General features: G+C 35.4%; 1 protein-coding gene across 4 annotated transcripts in view; it reads left to right on the top strand.

The window, feature by feature from the left end:
* The window catches only part of LOC139989913 (neurotrimin), a 473,537-nt gene that overhangs the window by 271,144 nt on the left and 179,994 nt on the right, over positions 1 to 22,399 (top strand). For all 4 annotated transcript variants that reach the window (XM_072008646.1, XM_072008636.1, XM_072008627.1 and 1 more), the window contains exon 3: positions 16,161 to 16,348. In XM_072008646.1, the coding sequence (XP_071864747.1) occupies positions 16,161 to 16,348 (188 nt within the window). The remainder of the gene's footprint in view (positions 1 to 16,160; positions 16,349 to 22,399) is intronic.

Genomic DNA, 22,399 nt, shown 5'->3' with positions numbered 1-22,399 from the left:
CCACTCGCGATATGCGTTTATGAATTTTACATCAAACATCGTATATTCATGCTTCGTTGACTAATCTGATATTCTAATAAATTATACTTTCGTAATTTGTTTCATCGAGCGTATGTTTCGTCGACATTTGATTTAGAAAAAGTTCACGAGTTAGCAGAGTCGGCCTTCATCTAGCAAATGGCGCAGGTTATTCGTATATACTCGGCTATTTCAACGAAATTGATTACCTTTCTCTGTTCGAATGAAACACGCGAGAAAGCTTTTTCAGTTCGAATAACCACCTGGAGCGATTTCGTCGGAATCGATTGGTCCCCGCATATCTTTCCGCGGTTTAAATAAAATATTCCGCCAAACCTGTTTCCCACTCGAGCTTTCCCACTGCATTTTCCCAAACCGTTGATAGAGGTTCTTGCGAGTAACGATAATTTCTGTTCGTCACCATGTCTGTTATTTTCCCGTTGAAAATTCCGCGAGACATAAAGACGGGTGGTGTTAAGAAGGAACAGCAGCCAGTACTCTTCGGTACAAACCGAGGCAGATTAAATTTCCATTGCAAATTTCATTCGATATGGCTCTTCAGCTACGTGACGATTTAGCTCATCCCCTTCAACTGTCTTTCATTTATGCAACGACGAGCTGCGTCGTCGAACCTTCAGACACGGAAAATAATACGCGTTAAACTGCTTATCGATCCATCCTCCAGGATGCAGTCCTGTAATAATTGATCCATAGACACTGTATAATGAACTGATTGTTCGATGGATATTGATATAAATATATCGTATAGCCACGAAAGTGTTTGATTATGCCGAGTATTCAGAATATTTTCTGTAAAATTATTCACAGCGTCCGGAGAGAATTATTCGTGCGTGGCAATTATTGAATTTAAATGGCTAATATTCTTGAACAGTGTAGGTTTTAAAACGTTCGTCTATCGGTCTGTAATGATTCTTAATTTACAAGAAACGATAGTTCTCGTTACCAGTTTTGAAACTGGTTAGAAATATTATAATCTTGAAATTTTATGTTATCTACTGTACTTAGAGCGAATAAATTTCATTTTTCCATAATCTATAAAAAAGACGTTATTCTTGAAAACAAAGTTCTTATTAATAGGCGAAGTATAAAGAATTAAAAAATATATTAAAAAATTGTTCACATAACTTTTTTATGATTTTACATGGAAACTTGAATTACATGTTCTTAGTATCTTTCCCTGGTATTAAAAAATTTTTTAATTTTAATAGGTCTCAGGTCATGCGAAAAAACGCTAAAAAAGGAAGATAACCACTTCACATTTAGCGCTCTACTTCTACAACGTCACTTTACATTCTCCATATTTCATTATCTTTCATATAACGTTAAATCATGTACATTTAAAACATTTTTATCGCTTCAAACAGCATTTATATAAAATTGAACATACAGTTGCTCAAAGGATAAAATTTCGAAATTATTTTCAACCTTCAATCGCGGGTGCCTATCACGAACAAAAATCTCAGCACGATAATTCCACGTTTAGTCGGGCCGTTTAATTCCGTGTGCTTTAAGCTTTCAATCACGCTCGCTATTCCGTATTGTATCGATAAAAAGCGGACTTTTAATTGGAGAAAACAATAAAGGAGAAAGGAAAAGCCGGTGTAAAAAATCCATAGCTTTTGCCAATTTTTCTTACGAATGAGTGACCTGGTAAACAAATTAAAATAGTTAGTTGCCATAACGATCTACTTTCCTGGAGAACGACTGATAACGAGAACATTCGTTACCGATTAGCGTTACTTCAGAACTAATCACTCATTAACATAACGAGCATCCTCAAACACTTCTTGCATTAGTATCTACAACTCAACTGTAAGATATTTGTGTATTCTAGCTGAAAAATTTCCATTCCTTTCCTGTTTCCATGTTTAATCAACAGATTGAATGAAATGTTTACTTTAAATTAACGAATTTCCACGTCTCGATGTTCTTTTCAAGATAAAGGCAGAATAGTCAAATAAAAATATTTGTCGAAGTTTGAGAAGTAAAATCGCACACGAATTCCAAATATTTTCATTTTGATCGATTTTTATGGCTGTTTAATCAAGATTGTATGTTTTTCATTGAAACTGTAAACTTTGGAGATTCCAAAATTTGGACAGTTCTGAAATACATGCTTTAGGATAATTCTTAAAATTGTTTGAGAACTTAACGAACATTGGAATTCATATACTTAGAGACAATTATACAAATAGTAGTCGCTCTTTTCTTAAAAAACACTTCTTAGTTGATTTAAGTTGATACATTTCTATTTAACGGACAAGAATTTTTTATACGAGTAGCTGTACCTGATCGTAATGTATCTGTCGAGGAAATCCATGCTCGTTAATCTATCAAGAATTTCTCGCTTTATAATATCTGTATTAATTCTATGATAATTACAATATCCACTCTACTCTGTAATAATTATAATATCTGTATAATATCCGTGTTAATTTCCTTTCGAAATTTCCTTTAGATTGATTACATCTAAGCTAGTATATAAAAAAAAAACAACCTTAATAAGATTTAAACTTTAATTCCACACGAGCACAATTTACATTTAAACGTACGTACGGTTTCTTCGTGTATATAATTTCATAACAAGCTAAACCAAGTTGCAGGAACGATCTTCAATGAACAAGAGAACTCGAAACATAGAAAACACAGGACGATCTGCTTGAATCCTGAGCATGAACAGAGCCTGTGGCCGTTTGCTTTCCGAAAATCGAAGGATCGATGGCCTGCTGAAAAGAGATAAATATAACGCCGCAACGGAATCATAAATAACGCTATCCGATGCTGGTGGTGCTCCATCTCGTTGTATCACCACCCTCTGGACGTTCTCAAAATCAATACTATTCCAAGTATTTCTATACTCGTACCCGGCAGAATACTCACTTTACGAAGTTCTTGTCATTCTAAATTCTAAATTCGTGAAGACAGCGACGGTCGTTCTATCGTTTCGACGTCAGTTGCGAAGTCGAAGAGGAGAAGCGAGAGGAATAAACGGCTAGGGTACGAGGAGGTGGATGTCGTGGTGCTGCTGTCTCCAGATTGTTCCGAGCATATTGTACGGAGGATCGTAGTAAAAAGTTTACGAGCGGACTCGTGAAATAGCCGGAAGTACGACGAAGCCGGTGGAACCGGTTCCGCTTGAGATCGGTGAATAAGAGCGAATGAGAACGGGGATGCTGGACGGTTGGGAAAAGGGCTTGGAAAAATGTAAAAGGACCGTGTCGATGAATTCCCGTGGCACGGTGGATCAAGCAAAGAAACTCGGTACACCCATTCACGTTCCGTCTTTCTCGATAAATAAGCTCCAGTGTTGGTCGTCATATTTCTTTGTCGCGCCATAGTCTCAGGCAAGACTATCTGGCGGGATCGTGGCGCGCCGTTATTTACGATTCGATGGAAGATTTATCATCGAATTGATTTTCCGCGCGCCCGATTGGATTAATTTTCGCTACGCTTGCTACGCCACGGGCCCGTTGGCTGTTCGTTGTTTCCTTCCGTTCGCTTCTTTCGTTTCCGCTCCGAGCTGCCTGTTGAATCGCCGGTTGCTCCCACTGCATCGAACCGCAGCGTCGTCTTGACTACGATTCCCTCTTAGTTCCCGATAATTTATAGACCGACGGGCTAAAGGTTATGGGTTCGGTATGCAGATTCGCACGATGCTGTAGGATTTTGCCGTTGTCTTTTGTCTTGCGAGATTTAAAGCGTTGGGAAGGGTATGCGGTTTTTTCGATTACTTGTTGTTGATTGGTTGATACTTCCTGTTATTTGTAGTAACAATTTTCTAAATTCATAGCATCTACGTTTGTATGAATACATATTACTATTAACATTATCTCTTTGTTTCATTTCTCGTATTTTTATTTCTTGCTTCAAGAGAAGAAAGTTTCTCCTTGCTTTTTCAAACTATTGTTTCTTAATTTCGTGTATTTTCGATATAATTTCAATGTTTATGCATATATAATAGTTTACGTACACGGAGATGAGAAGCTACCCTTGTCCTTAACTTGTTACACTCGACTGTAATACTTTGGTTCGCGTGTATTCAAAGTTTAATAGCCATTTGCAATAAATCAATTATTTTTGAAAATTATTATTAATTAAAAATTATTATTAAAACAAATTGCTACGGAAATTAGATGACACGGTGTTATTCGTTCAAAGATGGCGTTACGCCACAAGTATTACTATAGATCGCATTCCCAATCGTCGCTCGCGATACTACAGTGTCGCAGATGGATCGTCTTATCTATCCGACAGAAAATACATAATGTAGCAATGAGCACATAGTTGTCACCAAGCAGCCAGTTCCAAAAACATCGAATCAGTTGCGTTATTTTATTCACACAAAGAATGTGGCATACCTGATAATAGGTGCGAACGGTGGCGTAAACCGAGCATAATGGGGGTTATCTCCCCGAGAAGACAAAGAGATCATCGAAGGGCAATCAGTCTTATTTGGAGATTCTACAGCATACATGGAGAAGTCTGACGAATAAAATTAAAGTCGCTTAGTCTAACGAATTCATCGAGAGATATCGTAAAGTCGAGTCGAATTTCTGTAACACATTAACTGTATTTATCGCTAAATAATTTGTGACGTTTTTATTATTACATTCATTATTGTTAAATATACAAGCTATATTAACCTGTTAATACAGTGTTAAATTCATTGAACTACCTCTGTTATCTTAACCGAAACAGAGGAACGACTAATTCGCGGCGTCGATTATCCGAATCGTAGCGAGAATTTATGCCTCTCACTGACGCGTTTTGCTCGCGACCGATCTTTCCGCGAACGGTCGTAACAGATGGTATTACATCAGCGAAATAATCTCTTCGAACTTTCCTTATTCCAATCACGTTTCTTTATCAGCTCAGATATTGAAGATTTAAATATAATGTATTATATAATTAATTTGGAAAAATGACAAGTGATAAATACCTTCCATTCTTACAATAATGAATATTATTATTTTAATGCTTCTTTTAATATACATTGCGTAGAGTTATCGACTTTTGTTAGGAAAGAATATTTTAGATGAAGAAGGTAAAATCCAACCAGTTTTGGCTGTACCTATTTCTATCAGAAAAGTTCATTTTTCCGCCAGTAATCGTAAAGACATAAACTTGTGAAACGTAATTGAACGTTAAATTCCAAGATGGCGCAAGAAGAAGGAACGAGTCGCAGACGTGCAATGTATTTTGGGATAGTAGAATTTCTCGACTTAAAACCTAGAAATTTGCTTCACCAAATTTGAAAAAAAAAGAGAATCTTTCCGAAAGCAGTTAGACATTAATCTTGAACAGAGTTTGATACATTTTTGAACTGAATGCTGATGTAACGTTGAGTAACTAATTGACTAACATCCACGATCCATCACCCCGTAATTAAAAACCAGAAAAATAAAATTACCCGCAAGAGTATGCACATATTATTCACCTATCACAGTCATAATCATTTCCCCCTATCATTAGCAAATATCAACGACCAGTAATAAACTCTCCACTCTTTTAAAATTGGTCACCAGTCGACCGTGTTCACGCTCGAGTACACGGAATTACATACCACGAGCCGGCTCATTTCTATGTCCCCTACTCGGCATATGCTCAATTTCTTGCCGGTAATCGATGTCCCTCGTTAGCGCGGTCGACAATCTTGAGTTCACCAATAACGAAGGGGAAACTCGGGTTCGCCATTGCGCGGGTCTTGTAACGTAACCTGAACCACCCCCACTGGAATTGCAGCGCGTCGGAGGCTCCTAATATCCAGACCAATTTACTTACTTATCGGAGATTGCGCTACGGTCCGAACTTCCATACACACAGACGAAGAAAATACACGCGTAGCAAGTACACGTACATACATTCTTCTTCTAACTCTCCAGGTTTCCCCATAGAAACTCCGGGATCGTTTTTCTACGCGTCTGACGAGATTCAGCCGCAGGGTGAAAACCGGAGAGTTTCAGGGGCAGAGAGTGTTCGGAAGGCGACGCAGCTATCTCGGTTATCTAAGAGACGTTTAAGCAAAAGTTGTGAATTTGAATTTTAAAGCAGACTCCGGGGCCGCTGCTCCGGCAACCAGCTTCCTCCTCTTTCTTCAACCGTCCGTGCCTTGGCTAGATTGAAAGATCCTCCTACGACAGCTCACCCTTCCGACTCCGCTCTTCCTCACGCCCTTCTCGCCACACCGCGTTGCCGTTTCTCTCTGAGCGACACGAATGTTTTACGAGCTGGCTTGAAACCGCGAGCCGTGAAATGAGAGAATTAAGAGGGAGAATCTGTTGCGTGCCAACACACGATGGCCCTGGGGCTTGGAATTTTTAAGTCAGCTTGGTCATGATACTACAGCTCACTTTGTATACTTCGGATTAATAAAAAGACGTAGCGAGGTCGTAAAACTATGTAAACCATGAAGAATCGGTGTCGTTGCTGTCGTTGCACTCGGGCCTGTATGTACATTGCATTCTCTTTCGTAATATGACGTATAATACGATGGGGCGACTTGCAAGATAATTTCAAGTTTTTTCAGTCGGTACTGGAAATATTATTCTAGTGGCAGGTTGGCTTAAATAAACAAAATATTAATTAGACTACTGTCTGCTGTATTTTCTCGCCATCGAATTAGAATTACATCGAGAAATTTCACTTCTACAGTTGCGATGGATATTTCACGCTCTACTGTATGTCGCAATATGTATTATCACATATTACAGCAGTTTCCAAAACTGTTACCACAGATTCTTATTTTCCAATGAAACGTTCTTGTTCTTATCAGACTCATTCACTCAGATATCATTTTCACAGTTTGAAATTCTTGTGGTCATACAAAAGTACTAACGAAAGGTACGAAATTTAATATATTCGGATTTAATTGATTGGTATAAAAATGCCAGAACAAAAACGATACCGCGTGAATTCTTTTTGCGATAAATTTATGCGATAGATTTTATCAGATAAATACTCGATCGTCTCTCTTTTACTGCCAAATAGCCATTGTATCAACGAGTATCCTCGTATTCTCAATGGTCAGACAATTCATCGGAATTGAAAATCATTGAAAATGTTTGGCTAATTAGCCGTGTACTTATCATTAAACATCACATCGTCAACAAACAAAACAAAAATTCAGGATATTTATTAAAATAACGAGCTATTGTAATAAAATATAAAGGTATTGAACATGCAACATGTCGATAGGATATCAGCTACTGTGAATGCAAAAGGAGAAAACACGAATTAACATGTATTTGTAAAACACCTTACTAATTAGTAAACATTGCTTTACAATTCGCTCGTGTTTTTCAATTTTACTAAAAAGATGAAAATTGAAAGTTTTGAGTGATTCTAATTCGATGATTAGAGAACATGTATATAATTGTAATACATATATCATTGAAGTTAAGCTTGAACCTTAATTAATTAAAATTGAACCTTAATTAATAATTCAGGAAATTAAGATACGTAGATGTTATTCAGGTTTTAGAAAAACGAAAGTGTGGCACAAAATAAAGCGTTACATAAATATCGAAACGAAGGGAAAGGGTGTTAACGAAAAAAGAATTCAAACGGAATTCCAAACATCGTTAATAGCACTTTGTATGCTTGCGTGTGAAACGCGCGTTCAAACCACATAACAGGCATCGTCGTTGACGAGGAAGTACGTTTCGACTGTTTACGAGGCAACAAAATACTTGAAGAGACGAGTTTTACATATCGAACGGTCGTTCAGGTTTGGAAGTCGAGTTTGTGACTTTTCAGTTCCCTGGGAATTCGGCCTGTGTACCTTCTCTGCCCGAGCGTATTGCCGATTTGTTTGGTCGTGAAATCGTTGAAGCAACTTTCGGTGTTTAGCAAATTGTTTCTTTCGTTTAACTTAACTGAACGATGATACTTGGGAAATATGAAATTGCTAACTAAGCGTACGAAAAAGTATTAATAATTTTAGATATTTCACAGCATTGTCGCAACCTCTATTTTGTTAGACGTTTTTAATTCTTCATCATATCACGCACTGATAAAATTAACAATAGTATTGTATGTTACTGCGCGTATCAGATTTCAAAATTTCCAATGAATTCGATAATAGATCAATTATGAGTTTGATAACATTTCATATTCGTATTGTTTCATAACGAAATACGTTCCTACATTTGCACAAGACCGATTCCAACGGGGTCCTTTTATTCACTTTTGTTCCCAATCTTTGAATTATAATTTCGTTTCTCCGCGGCGACGTATGTCAAAAGAAACATCATGACAAAGAACAAAGCGTTCTAGTCGATCAGTGGAGAAAGGTCAGGCGAGCTTTTCGCGGATGAAAGGCTGGTTACATAGCAATGCAACGCTCCCAATAGAGCTGATCCATAATTAAATTAACCCAAGCCCATTGTGGCCATCCGTGAATCGGTCCAGTCGGCTATTCTAGCTTCAATCATTCGTTCGACCACTGATTCAATGCGAAATCTTTATCACGAAAAATAACGCTTTCGTGGAATGGAAATAAAGAAATTCGTTCGTCAACGAATTTTCAACCCTGCGATTCGCTTTAAAGCGAATTTCGAATAGTAATCGTAATTCTAGTGTGAGAAACAAAGTTATAGCAAAAGCGATCGCTTACGTTATAAAAAGCAGCGTGAAACTTTATGGCCGGCTGATATTGAGGTCAAAATTCGTCGCCAGGACGCGTGGCGTATAAACGAGTGGACATTGAGATAAAATTAAGTTGGTAGTTGGGTAATTTATAATTTATAATATTTTATATTGTTACTTAATTCTATAATAACAATACATATTTATTAAATATTCACGGTTTATGTTTGGAATATAAATTGAATTTTTTTTCAACAAGGTTTGGAATAAATTTAACAATATATCATGTAAAAAGTGTACAAAATATCGAAAATGTAGGAAATATCTCTATAACTCGTTAGATTGACATTAGACATCTGCAGCCTATTCGATAACATAAGTAAGTCTATGAAAAAATATTGAAAGTAAAATACTTGTTATAGTAATTACTAAATGAAAGGAAGATTTATCATAATTTTACATAAATATTCATAGTCTACCGATTATAGTATATTTTCTGTATCGATCTTTTCAAAGGCAGAAGAAAACTAAATAGCAAAATGGAAACATTCATGTTTGTGGCTACGACCCTAGGAACATGGAAAAGCTCGATCGTTCGAGAAAATCGCTTTAGGCGGGATTATCTTTACACTTCATTTATCTATGAAACGACTGAACTTTCCTCCTCAATGTCATTTCGTATCCTTAACGACAGAGCAGATAATTATTTTTGAGGGCCGTTTTGTGTGTCTTATCTTTTACGACTATGCCACGAAACTTGTAATGACCAAGATTTGCGATGAACTTGTGCACGGAACTTTCGAGATTCTAGAGCTGATACGAATGAAATTAGATTATACAACGAAATAGTACTAAGTATTAAAGAAGTCTATAAAATAGGTCTAATCGATTCAATCGATTTGATAACTTCGAACATTGATGTTGTCTAATCGATTCAATCGATTTGGTAACTTCGAACATTGATTTTGTCTAATCGATTCAATCGATTTGATAACTTCGAACATTGAAGTTTTAAATTTAAATTAAATTTTAATTAAAATCCTCATGGGTCATGTTTAACGCTAGAACTATCGAAGCGTTTAAAATCAGAAGCAGAATCGATTTATTTTCATCATATTGTTTTAATTCTGATCAACTATGAACGATACATTCGATACATATGAAAAATCAGTATTTATAGCGTCAATGGACAATAATTTTTACAAATCATTCCTTCTGAAGGAATAAAAATGTTGAAATCGTAACTAGATCGCAAGCTAGCTCCAAAAGAGGAAAAGATTAGTGAGAATTCAGAAAAATTATAAGTAAACATCAAAGAATTTAGAAAAATCACTATTTTTTTTATAATAAATTCAATTTGAAGCTGCTATATGTATGGAGAACAGCAAAGAGTAATTTTCTCGTCGAAGAAGCAAACAGAAATTGTAAAAATATAAGTACTTTTGTAAAAGGGAAATACAAATTTCACCAACTTTCATGTACGTCTTTGAAGCTGTATTTCGAAAGCTTCACCGCATTTTGTCACCTTCCTCGAGCAATGAAACGAAATCGGCTCGATCTTGTTTGTACGTATCGAGTACAGCTTGAAATCGTATTACTTTCAGAATGGCGCTCCAAGTTTTGTACAATGTGCTATACGGAGGATTGTCAAGAAAGGCGCGTCATTAAAAAGACGAGAAGTCACGGGAAACGTCGAACGCGCTTTTCTCGAAGCAATTCAACTTCCGTGAACGTTAGTCGCGAAGAAACGGGTGCATAAAGGGCTGCTCGGAATCGAAAACTTCCTTCTCTCTTAAAAGATCGTCATTCTTCAAACGCCTGAAGGGTTGCTCACGACTTCAACTCTTTTAAAATGTTTTATACGACAACGCACATCAAGGATCCTTCTCTTTTTTTCGCTCGTTTCTCCTTCTCCTTCAAAAGAGGAACGTCAAATTTCCCTTTATTAATTCGGACCATTATTTACTAATATTTGAAAACAATTACATTTCTCCATCGAATTTGTGAAATACACGAACATATCGTGAGTTAGATACTTGGAAAATTAAAAAACTCCAATTTTTTCAACACGAAATTTTAAATACGCACGATACAAAATTTAAAAGTTTAATGTGACATACTTCCGAATATAAAAATTTTATTTTATGTTCGTTACATATCCGAAATGAAAAATTTTTATGTTATAAATTCTTGAAATACGGTCTGTTTTCGAGCAATATGTAGCGAGCAATATGTAAATTCAACGCATACACGGTTTTCTTGCTCAAATATTGGTAACAAATAATTATGACAGTATCAATAACAAACAGTATCAACGCCGGTAGTACACAGACAGCAGTAAATTTTCAAGAAAGAGGAGCAAACACACCAATATAATTAGTAAATAATAAATAAAGTAAGATATTGTACGGTTTTTTTTCCTTAACGCCACGGTAACAAATATCTTGAAAGAAAGTCGTATAAATTTAAAACGAAGCAAACAATTTTACCATCCAAATACGATGAGAAAAAAAGAACTTCCCTAACAGTATCGAATAGACCTACTGATACTTCGTTTGCAGAGCAATTACTTTTCATTGACATCTCTAAAGTCGAGATACAACTCGAAGAAGAAATCCGTGTTGAGGTGGATTAGGCGAGCAAACATGTGACTAAATTCAATATTTACGCGAACCGTCTGCTCGTGTAATCTTGTTGCAATTAAGAGCAGCAAAATTCGATTATGTAGTCGCCTGTTCTCGGCAGTGCGCTGTAATTAGCGGCGAAACCCGTAGAAAACGAATCGTGCGGTTAGAACGTCTGCCAAAGTGATAACAAGCCAATTACGACTGCGTTTCGATCTTTCAACGTGACACGACAACTCTACCTGCTATTTGCGAAAACATAGTCCACTTGGAAATCGTACTTCTGCCTCTTAGTACTTCTAATTAGTATCGCATGCAAACAGAACGTCGAGAATTCTATGAATAATTTATTAACAAAATTACTTCTCTTTCAATTATATTGTGATAGATGATTAGGTGGATGATGAATCATCAGTTTCTGCACGGAGCTATTTGTTTTATAGGACAAAATAGATTTCTTGGAATCAGCGGAGCTTCAGTATGTTGAAATTTAATGTTGAACTTTGCGTAGTATAATTAATCTGGTTGTATATTGCGAGACACTATCGACGTTTAATTAATTATTAGACTGCGGATTTTGAGGCGTTTATAGAAAATATGCAGATACAAAGATGTATAGAAAATACATAACGTGTGTGAAAAAATACATAAAGTGTTGGAAACGTCGTGTTGATCGTAACATTTAATAAGCAAAACGAATTTCTACTTAGTTCTGTCTTTTCACTTGTATTTATAAAATTTACATAAATATCCGCAGGATCGTGTCATGTCACATCTCGTAAAAATCAGAATACTGTGTACTTTAGGTTTAACAAGATCAGAAAAAGTGCAGCCAATGAGGAAGTTACTTCGATCGAGTAAGAATTTCAGGTTTCCGTGAAAAAAACAGAGCATTGTAAAAATATTGGTTTGCAAGCAGATCTTAACTCATTATACATAGAACAGAACGAATAAACTGTATTTAACAAAACAATAGAAATAATATGCTAATAATGTAAAGGAATTATACTTGAAGTGTTAATTTTTTGAAAATATTTAAGTTTTGCAGCTTGTTAGATTTATTATACCCTTTCTTTATCTTATTATCGCATTATATGTATCTCATTAATGGTGTTATGCTGCACGGTTATCTAATTCTATTTGCGGTTTTTATCTGGCATTAAACGACTATGCAAACATATAATTCTAATTAATCTACCTAACAAATTGTTAGCTTCCTCTATTTTATGTTTTAACATTTTTAAAGTTATTTTACATTTTCGTGTCTTGATAATTTCACCTAGTTGTTTTTGGTAATTATTTCATGCATCAAGATAAAAGGGTGTGTTTAACTAGATCTTTTACTCTTTATAATTTGTTCTTTGTATGCACAGCTGCTTTTAATTAATATTGTTTACTGCTAAAAGCATAGTCGTTGTGAGTGCTCAAGAATAAAAATTATTATTAAGAGAACATTGCACGCAAAGAACAACAACGTTCGAATATTCGCGGCAACGTTTTAACTCCTAATGCAAGAAGTGTCATTTAAATTCCACCTTTCATTACGGCACCTTGTATCCGAACAATTATACGAGTAAATTAATTTCTCTGTTCTTGCGTTGCTCTTTTGAAACACGGCAATAGCCACTTCGTGGAAATTATGTCTTTTCATCTCGAAGCAATACAATACTCGTTTTCCACCTGTATAGTCTTCGATAAATCTTAGAATTCAATAAATTATAAGTTTATTAGCTGGATTCTATATATGTACATTCATTAGTCGGGCATAAGCGATAATCATTGTTCAAACAACTTCCACCACTCCGTTTCACCCTTTTGCGCGTTTCTGAAATTATTAAGTTAATCGAAAACACAATGCTAAACGAAGCGTATGATAAACAGACGTAGTATTTGATATTTTCAAGGAGATCAAATATTTTGTGCATTAAAGATGGTATTAATTTGTGACTTGGAGAGAAATGATGGAAAAGTAATCTTTGAGAAATTCAATACTTCCTGGTCGATACGTATAATCAGTTAAAATTAATCTCATTGTCGACTATATAATAAAAATTCTTCATATAACAAGCTAGTGAAAAGAATGTTTTAATATCTTTTATTTAGAAATGTACGGTTAAAAATTTGGGATAACAAAATCGAAAAGTTGCACTGTGTAATTAGATGTAACGAGTTATGATATATATATATTCCTACATATTTACACATCATAAAATCAAAAAATTAGTTAGAAAGATTGACCGAAGTTATCAGACGAAAAGATTCAAGAGACATATGGAAACATATAGAAAAAAATATACAAAGAAAATATAGGTTGTTCTTGCGTAATTGTAAAGCGCGATTTTTCAAGCTTGTTTCATAATTTTGTTACCTTTAACTTTTAATTACAATAACTTGTATCAATATTTAACTTAGCATACTATGTGGAATATTACTGTCATAAAGTATATTTAAAATAAAAGAAAATAAACTGAAAATATAAAATAAATTTATTCATAATGGTTAATTAATTCACTATTTTATAGAAATACTAAAACATATGTTGTAGTTGTTAGAAACGTATAATACATTTCATTTATTTAATGCACATGCTTTTCCTAAATAAAGAATAATAATAAAAAAAAAAAAGGACTAGATAATGCTCGAATTTCACGAAAACTCCAAATATTTATGCGAGTCATTTTAGATATCTGTAAATTAAAAAATATTAAAATTTCATTTCTCTCTTAATTTATTGTTCCATACCTTTTTGCCATACATTACAATTATTCGAATAATTCCGCCATTCAACATATGTTGACGTGTGCAGGAAACACAAACGTTTCCGGGCAATTTTGTAGAGATCATCGAGAAATGAGAGAAGATGCTTCGCGTTAAAATAATAAACAAGTTCGGTAATTGTTCAGGGCAGCGGTGAAATCAACGATTCTCCTTTTTCTATCGAGAAAGTTTGGTATACTGCATTAAAGTTCATTCCAGAAGTTTGCTCTGCAACTCGCCAAAAGTGGCGAACAGTTTGAAACTGTATCCCTTGGTCGAACTCGGAAACACTTACGGACCGTTTTACCAGGAATCTTTCACTGACGTTTCCAGATTAAGAATCGCTAAAGAAAATAAATCGACGGTTGTTCGATTCGACGTATGGCTGCCATTTCAGTACTCTTTGTTGTGTGGTTGAATGGAATGTAATTTACCTTTTATACAAAGTTTGCAACGCGATTACAATTAAGAAAGTTGAGACAAATGAGGAATTAATTTATTTAAATGTTAAGAAAGTCGTTTAACAAATCAAATACGTATGTCGATTTATTTTCGAGATTGCTATTTTAAGAGATTGTATTAACGATGACACGTCTTATGTGTATAAGTCTGTTACTTATGTCTTCCTATCTTATCTGTTAATCTGGATTCATGCCTTTTAATATTGTTTGCTAACGTTCAGAATTTATTGCAATTCGTATTTTACTTTATTCGAAGTAGTGCAAAAATTCGTTGTTAATTTCAATTTAACAAACAAGTTTACTCGCTGCTGCAAATATACTATTTTCTAATAATTAACAAAGTTAATATGCAAAACTACGTACAATGAATCTCGATCATGGGAACGATTGATTCGAAGCATCGGCTGATAGAAGCTTCGAGAATGATATCTTCAAGGAAGACTGGAAAACGAGAATGGAAACTGAAAGAGATCGTCATGTAGCAAAGTACTTTTCCTTTCTAGATCATGAAAAATTCAGGGCAAGGATCATTTCAAATATCCTCTGTAACACGTGTTAACGGCTCAAGAACCTTCATAAATTTTGAAAACGGGCATTTCCTCGTTTATGACGTTGTCAGCTACCCGTCTCGACGCGCGAGTACGCGGCACGACCGATCGCGAAGCAACAACTGTATCAACGTTGAAATTTACGCTGACGCTCGCGATCCAATAACGCACAAGTCGTCTCCGTTATCGGTACAATTTATCTTTCTATCGGTGCACATTAAGAAATTCATCGCCGAATTCGTTCGATAAACAGAACACTCGAATCGAGTGCACGTCGCGATGGTTCCCAACAGCGAAACAATAGGCGATGCGAACGATTGTGACAAGTATCACAGCGAGCAAAGGGCTTTGTCATCCTATACAACGACCGGTTGAACAGATTCGCTTGGAGAGTTCACGCCGCGAACTATGCCACGCTACACAGATAAAAACATAGACATTTATCACCTGAACTGCAAGCTGTCGTTCCTGTTTGACTGACGTTTTAATCGAATACGCAAGCCAGATCGCTTAGAAAAGTCAATACGTTACCAACGTGGAACTTTAACTCGTTTGCATCTTATTTGAAATACAATTAATCGCAAGTTATTATTCATACACGCGCGATGCTCATTACCGGACTATTGATTTTTATGCAATTGCATATTTTTAGTGACGCAACTAATAAAATAGAGCTGTATAGAAATTCATTTAATCCATTAAATATTATAACAACTATCTGAATTTGAATATTTCTTATTTGTTACCTTATATCAAGCGATACAAATTTTCGTAATCAAGTTTGCATGTTTTTAAATATTAAATTTAATAAAACGTGCATAAATACGAAAGTAAAAATGCTAATTCTATTGAACAGCGAAAACAATTTACGTCGCAGACGGTGCACCTTTCTTTCAATTTGTTTGCACGGTAGATCGCATGTCGACGATTATAATTGGGAAACTCGTAGTCCGTTTTCGTGGCGATAGCTTCGTTTCTTGTCGGTACAAACACCGAGAGGGAGACCCTAGCGATGGATCTTTTCATTATTCGCGAACGTTAACGAACGGAGCTCCGCTGTTCCTTTGCTAGACTCAGTTGGAAAAGCGATAACGAGCAAGTTGCCACTTTCAATGAGATTTAATCGCCGTTGCATTGATTTGCAGGGGTGCACTGCTACAGTATGCTACACGGAAGCAGCGGAAAGAATAGCAACGTTCATCAGAACAGCCTGGATGACAGCAGTACACAATCTGGTCCGTACTTCGATATATCGAATTCGAAGAACGTGACCACCATACTGGGCAAAACTACGTACTTGAATTGCCGCGTGAAGAACTTGGGAAACAAAACGGTAAGTGAACAATCGAATGTAATGCCAGAAATTCGCGTTGAAATATGACGTTTCGAAATATGAAATATAAAAGCGGAGATTATCTGAACGGTTCAGAATCGATCAATCTTTATCTATATCTATATATCGGAAAGTTAACAAAAATTGGAAATTTTAGTTTCGTAAAATTTTAATTTAAATATAAAGTGTCAAAGAATCTCTGTTATTCTTATTATTTGCCCATTAATTATTTTAAATTATTCTAATTATATTACTTGAAATAGTTATATCTGGCGTGCAGAGATATATCATTCGTATTTAATTACAATTAAATCATTAGAGTTTCAAGATATCAAATAATGAATTCTTCATCGAATGTGGCCCATAATCTCTTTTCGTTAATTATTTGACTTATTTCTACGATATAATTACACAAATATACTTTAAAATATTGCTTATAATGTTACTCGAGGTAAAAATGAGATGCCAAATATTTATAATCGTATATTTACGGATGGATTGAATCGATGGCGACACTTCGAGTTTGATCTGTATCAACGGTGAGAAAGATAAAGAACTCTTGATTTATATTCCAGCTGAACAGGCCACACCCTTTACTAATTATTCAGACTTGTACCCGATATTTAGACAACTGGCCAGACATTTAAAAACAAAAAATCGCTTTCTCTACAACACGTTTTCCTATACATTCGCCATAATCGAGAAAAAACTGCAGTCAAGGATAACGCGATATCGATTCAACGTTTCGTGTTCAACATTTCGAATAAAAAGTGGAACGAATTTCAACTGCAATTCCAATGTAATTGATACGAGTAACAGCATGTACGTACGTAGATGTATAGGTAGTAACTTGAATAGAGTGATCGATACTTGAGCTGTGAATTTCTGAAAGGGAACTCAGGTTTTGAACACGATCTCAAACGTATAAAGCGCATTAATTTTCTTTTTTTTTTTTTACTCTTGCATTAACATTCAGGCAAAATATATAATACACGAAAATTAATCTCAGGATACGAATAAAACAAAACCGTGACACTAACATTTACGAGTTTAACTATCCGATTTCGCGTTATCTGTAATCAGATCGTGTCGTATTAAATTTGGTATCTCGTAATCGTACAAGAAGCCAATTATAACTAAAGTTTCTTCCAGTATAAATATATTTTTCAATGTAAATTCAAACTGTATATCATGAAAATGGTCACATCAGTTTAGAATTCTTCTAAGGTATTGTTATCGAGGAAATAACATTTTGTAAGAAAATTGGATAGCAGTTTGTCGATAAACTGGAGGACAGCTTAAAAGCACTGGACAACGATAAACGGCGAGCAGGTAGTTCGGAAATTAAAATAATTCCTGCTCGCATTTGGCGTCTAAAGGGGGTAAGAGGTAAAATTAATATCGACGAAACCAACGGAGATAGCAAAAGCAAAAAGCATGAACCTCCATCACGAAGATGGGCTTACATGTAAACGTTTTTTACTCCATGCTGAGTACAGGAAAATATCGAGTGTCAATATTTTAGCGACACAATGGATCGTCACCTGTCTGTAGCAAACTGCAAAGGATGCATCGGAAGTGCACTTGGCCGTCGTCGACCTATCCACCCTGCTATTGAACAGAGTGTGACTGCCCCACCCGGTATATGTAAAATATTTATTTACCGATAAATATCAAGAATCGTTTTAATCGAAATGAATTATCTTATTTTATTGTGGAGTTCTTTTACTTAACAAATAGTTTAGTTAGATAATGTTGATTAATCCGTGCTCGGTAAAATTATCGAAAATTTTAAAGTCTGATATCGTGATCATCACACACGACGAATTGAAAATGTATTCGTCTTTAAATATGTATCGTGTAATATATCCATTTAACGTACCGTAATATGTCATTCTACTTGAATACCCAATATGCAAATTAATTATTTTAAGCGTCACAAATCGCTCATAGAATATTCTCATATGGACTAAATATTCGAAGGCTTAATAGGTTATTGTGCTGCAGTGATGTTTTTGGTTAAAATTTGGAATTTTATAACAAAGAAAATTATACAAACAAGTTCGTGAATAATACGGGGGATTGACTATGTTTTATGCTAAATATTATTTTTACCAGACCATTTTAACCATATGCCGGCTTCTCTGTATATTTACAGATTTTTGAAAGAGTATAATTTCAAAATTTAGAGTCAGATCTGCTGTTCAGAATATATAACAGAATTTAAATATTATGCAGCGATTACACAAAATATCGGCACATACCCTTCTTCTCTAATGAAACGTTTCTTCATCAGATTTTATTTTCATAGAATGAAACTTTTGTACGAAGGTACTATTAAACCATGCGAGATTCAATATACTTGGATCTAACCAAGTAATACGTGAGTACTAACATAAATACGATACTTTTGTATCCGATACTCTTTCTAACCGCTATAAAACAATGTAGACATTGTAACATAGTCGTACAGCTGAAATACACTCGTATGAAGTTCCAAATGCTTAAATAGCAAAAAACATGTCCGTAAATATCATTTCAGCGGACTGAAGAAAATTAAATTTACATACGTATCGCGAGGACAAACGCGAGAAAAGAAACGAGAAATCTTTTAAGGCGACGCAATCTCAATTAATCGGTGTATCGAAAAGAGCGGCCGATGTTTGAAAATTCGATGTTTGCTTGGTAAAAAGCAGCGTAACTATGTCCGGTTCATTCATATGTATAACATAACCTAGTTTCGATTTGCGTTCCGCTCTCGAACAGAACGTTACCTCGAAATTCGTGTCGGAGATACAGTCAGTTTCTAACCGCGGAGGGCTGCTCGCGAAATTTTAATGACGCCGCGTACGATCGACCGACACAGTGCTTTGCAAGCCTGCGGGAAATTGACTCGAGTAATTATACGATTGCGCGCGCGCGTTCTACCAGCTCGACACGAGCCACTAACAGTCGAACCAGACGTTTCTAACTTTTCTTCTTTCCTGCGATAATTAACAGGCGAAATAACTGGACGATAAACGAACGATAGAAGCAGAAGCTTCGTCGTGTAATGGGATACAGTTGAAATAGGAGATGCAAAACGATTACGAAAAGCTCCCGGGTTGAATCTTTGACCGGGTGAGCTGTTGCTTCGGTTATTGCTAAATTAAAAGACTAAATTGGAGTTTTATCGAATTTCTAATTCACTGATTTTACGTTTCATAAAGATTGGATATTTCAAATGTTTTTCTTTTTTTTTTTTTTCGTTGTTGAAATTTTCTTGATATTATTGTAAAATAGCTTTTACGGATAAAGAGTTTCCGTATAACGATGATGTTTATTAGCATCTCTGCCTTGAAACTGATCATCAGACGAGCAAATCAATTTCTTGGAGACGAAATTAGCCGGAAGCTTGTTCCCCATGTAAAATTTCTGCGGTCGGAGTTCATCGATGCTCACCAACGGCGCAACCAAGTTTATTCCGCAAAGTACACTCCAGTAATTACAACCGAGTTCGAGTATTTGATTTGGAGATCATGTTTACACGATCATCCATTAAAACTTTGGAAAAGTTGAAATTCGACCCGTGTCGGCGCCTCGAACGAATTCGCCGAAAGTGCAGTTCGAAAAATTCCAAAATTTATAGCATTCTCGACGATAAGTCATTAATTCTATCTATTTCAATATTGAATTTCTGCTATCGCTTTTAAAATTAGTACACTTTAAGCAACACATTGATAGAATTATTAACTGCGCGCATCAATAACATCGTCTAATACAACAATATTATTCGTTCAAAGAGTTACATGTTTTAAATTACAAGTTTGTTATCCGTTTTATTATTTATGACAAAATGATATAATTCCTTATCTTATTGTAAGATGTTTGCTGATTTGTCCCATGAAAAATTTATGTAAGATTATTAAAAAATGATTATTGTCACGAGAAGTATCTTCATACGATAGTATTTTCGTTCGATTATTATTTTTTTCTACTCTATAATAATGGTTACTCTAAGAATTCTGAAACAGCATAGTGACAGGAAAATATGATTATAAAAGTTTTGAACACGTGATACATATATATATTTGATATTGAAAGTATGCTCTAATTAATCTGTCGTTTTAAAAATATATATTACTGTGCATACATTTTTGCAAATTAAACGTAAATATGTGTATGTACACGTACATACATGTATGTACATAAGTGTATGTACATAAGTGTGTGTACACGTACACATGCATGGTCTCTATATTTTATTTTCCCTCGCGCACTACACAGTCCTCGCTAATTAAAATGTTACTTTGCACAAAAGCTCTCCTATCGATTCGATGTTTGTATTGTTATATTTTATTTATAAATATCTCATGTGATCATATCAAAGCCAACAAAACAATCCGCGAAGAAAAATTCCTAAAAATATACATCTCTACAACGTACTCCCTCTACCAGACTAAAAAAATTTCTTAAATATGAAGCTTCTTAAAGCGTTTATAAAAAACTATATGCTCTTCTTTCTATATATTCTTACATAATTATAAATTTGACAATATTTCTAATTTTTCATACTCAAGAAAACATTTAACAACCAATGCAGCTTTATCTTATCTCGTTTCATTGACATAGTCTTTCAATATTCATGAACATAACATATATTCACTAAACAGCTAATCTATCATCCAAATATCCCTATTTCACCACGTAATCCGCCATTCAGACCGGTATTCAGTATCTTCACAGGTGCGCGTTCCAATTCACAAGCGGATAGATTCGTCGCGGACAGTATTGCGGTGCACGACACCCCTCGTGATTCGAAATCCGCCCGCGTTCTCGTACAGTCTAGCTGCTTGGACTGTGAAATCAAAGGAACAAACGGCACACGCTCGATTTTCAAACAACCGAAAGAGTCTCTTTGCGCGTTTCCTCGATAATGCGGTCGTCGTTCGAAAATCACGTTAGCGTCCGCCGCAGAAATTGCAGGATTAGCAAAGGTACGATGGCCACCTTTGCGGCCGAGGTAAATCGCACCCGATGAAATTTCATTCGAAACCCTTGTGGCCCTTGCATGTTCATTACGGGTTTCCTTAGTGCCACAAAGGATTTCACTTTCTTACGTAACACTGTTCTCTAGTTCGCCATTTTGGCCCGGAGGTTATGGCTTTCTGTCTATTCTACGCTTGGTTTATGAGCCTTTCTCAGTCTGTCCCTGTAGAGATGCACCTCTTGGCGGTGCTCGTCGAACGCTTTGATGTTGAATTAATGTAAGGCCGATTAAGGCTCGTATCTTGCTGATCGTCGGGTCGGATTCGTGATCCATTGGAATGCGAGAGACTGATTTTGGTCGATGCCTCAGCGCATGATTCTCACCCTGCGAAGATTTCAACGTGAACGATGAAGAAATTTGTGAAATGAAAAGAAAAATACTATATCATAGTGGATTATTTTCAGCGTTACTTATGATAAGCTTTGAGGAAATGTATCTCTATGTCGATGATAAGAAGTTCTTAGAGATTTTATTCCAAGATAATTCACAATCTCTTTCTTGTTAATCAAAACCTATCTTTTATGATGCAATATTACAACTTGCTTTAAATAAGGTAGGTGATGCGTTTGTATTATTTAATTCGAAATTCATTGATCGCGAAATCAATAGAATCTCAGATTAATTTTAAATACGATATTATCGAAACTTGATATCGTGCACTCGCAACTGTATACGATTAATTGTGCGAAATTTCCTTCTTAAAAACGACATTTCTCCCTATTTGACAAATACGAATACGTATTAAACACGCAAACAATATATTTAAATTCGAAATTTATTTATCAATTCTTCGATTCGCTTATCTCGCTCTTCTCTCCCGCTCTCTGTCATGCAGAACTGGAACATTGCTGAAAATTCCCGTTTGTAAATACGTTGACTAAATACACGGTGTTGTTAAAATAATCGATATCTATCTCTCGCTCGGATTCCACCAATATCAATACAAGCATTTCCAGTCTACATCGTCCACCCCTATCCGCCCCAATACATTATCCTCTCAGCCTGCAAATAAACAATTTTCG

The sequence above is a fragment of the Bombus fervidus genome, chromosome 1 (genome assembly GCF_041682495.2).
Source record: "Bombus fervidus isolate BK054 chromosome 1, iyBomFerv1, whole genome shotgun sequence".
In the NCBI taxonomy this organism is placed as follows: Eukaryota; Metazoa; Arthropoda; class Insecta; order Hymenoptera; family Apidae; genus Bombus; species Bombus fervidus.
The sequence above is the reverse complement of the archived record's forward strand: the minus strand, read 5'-3'. Positions and strand labels throughout refer to the sequence as shown.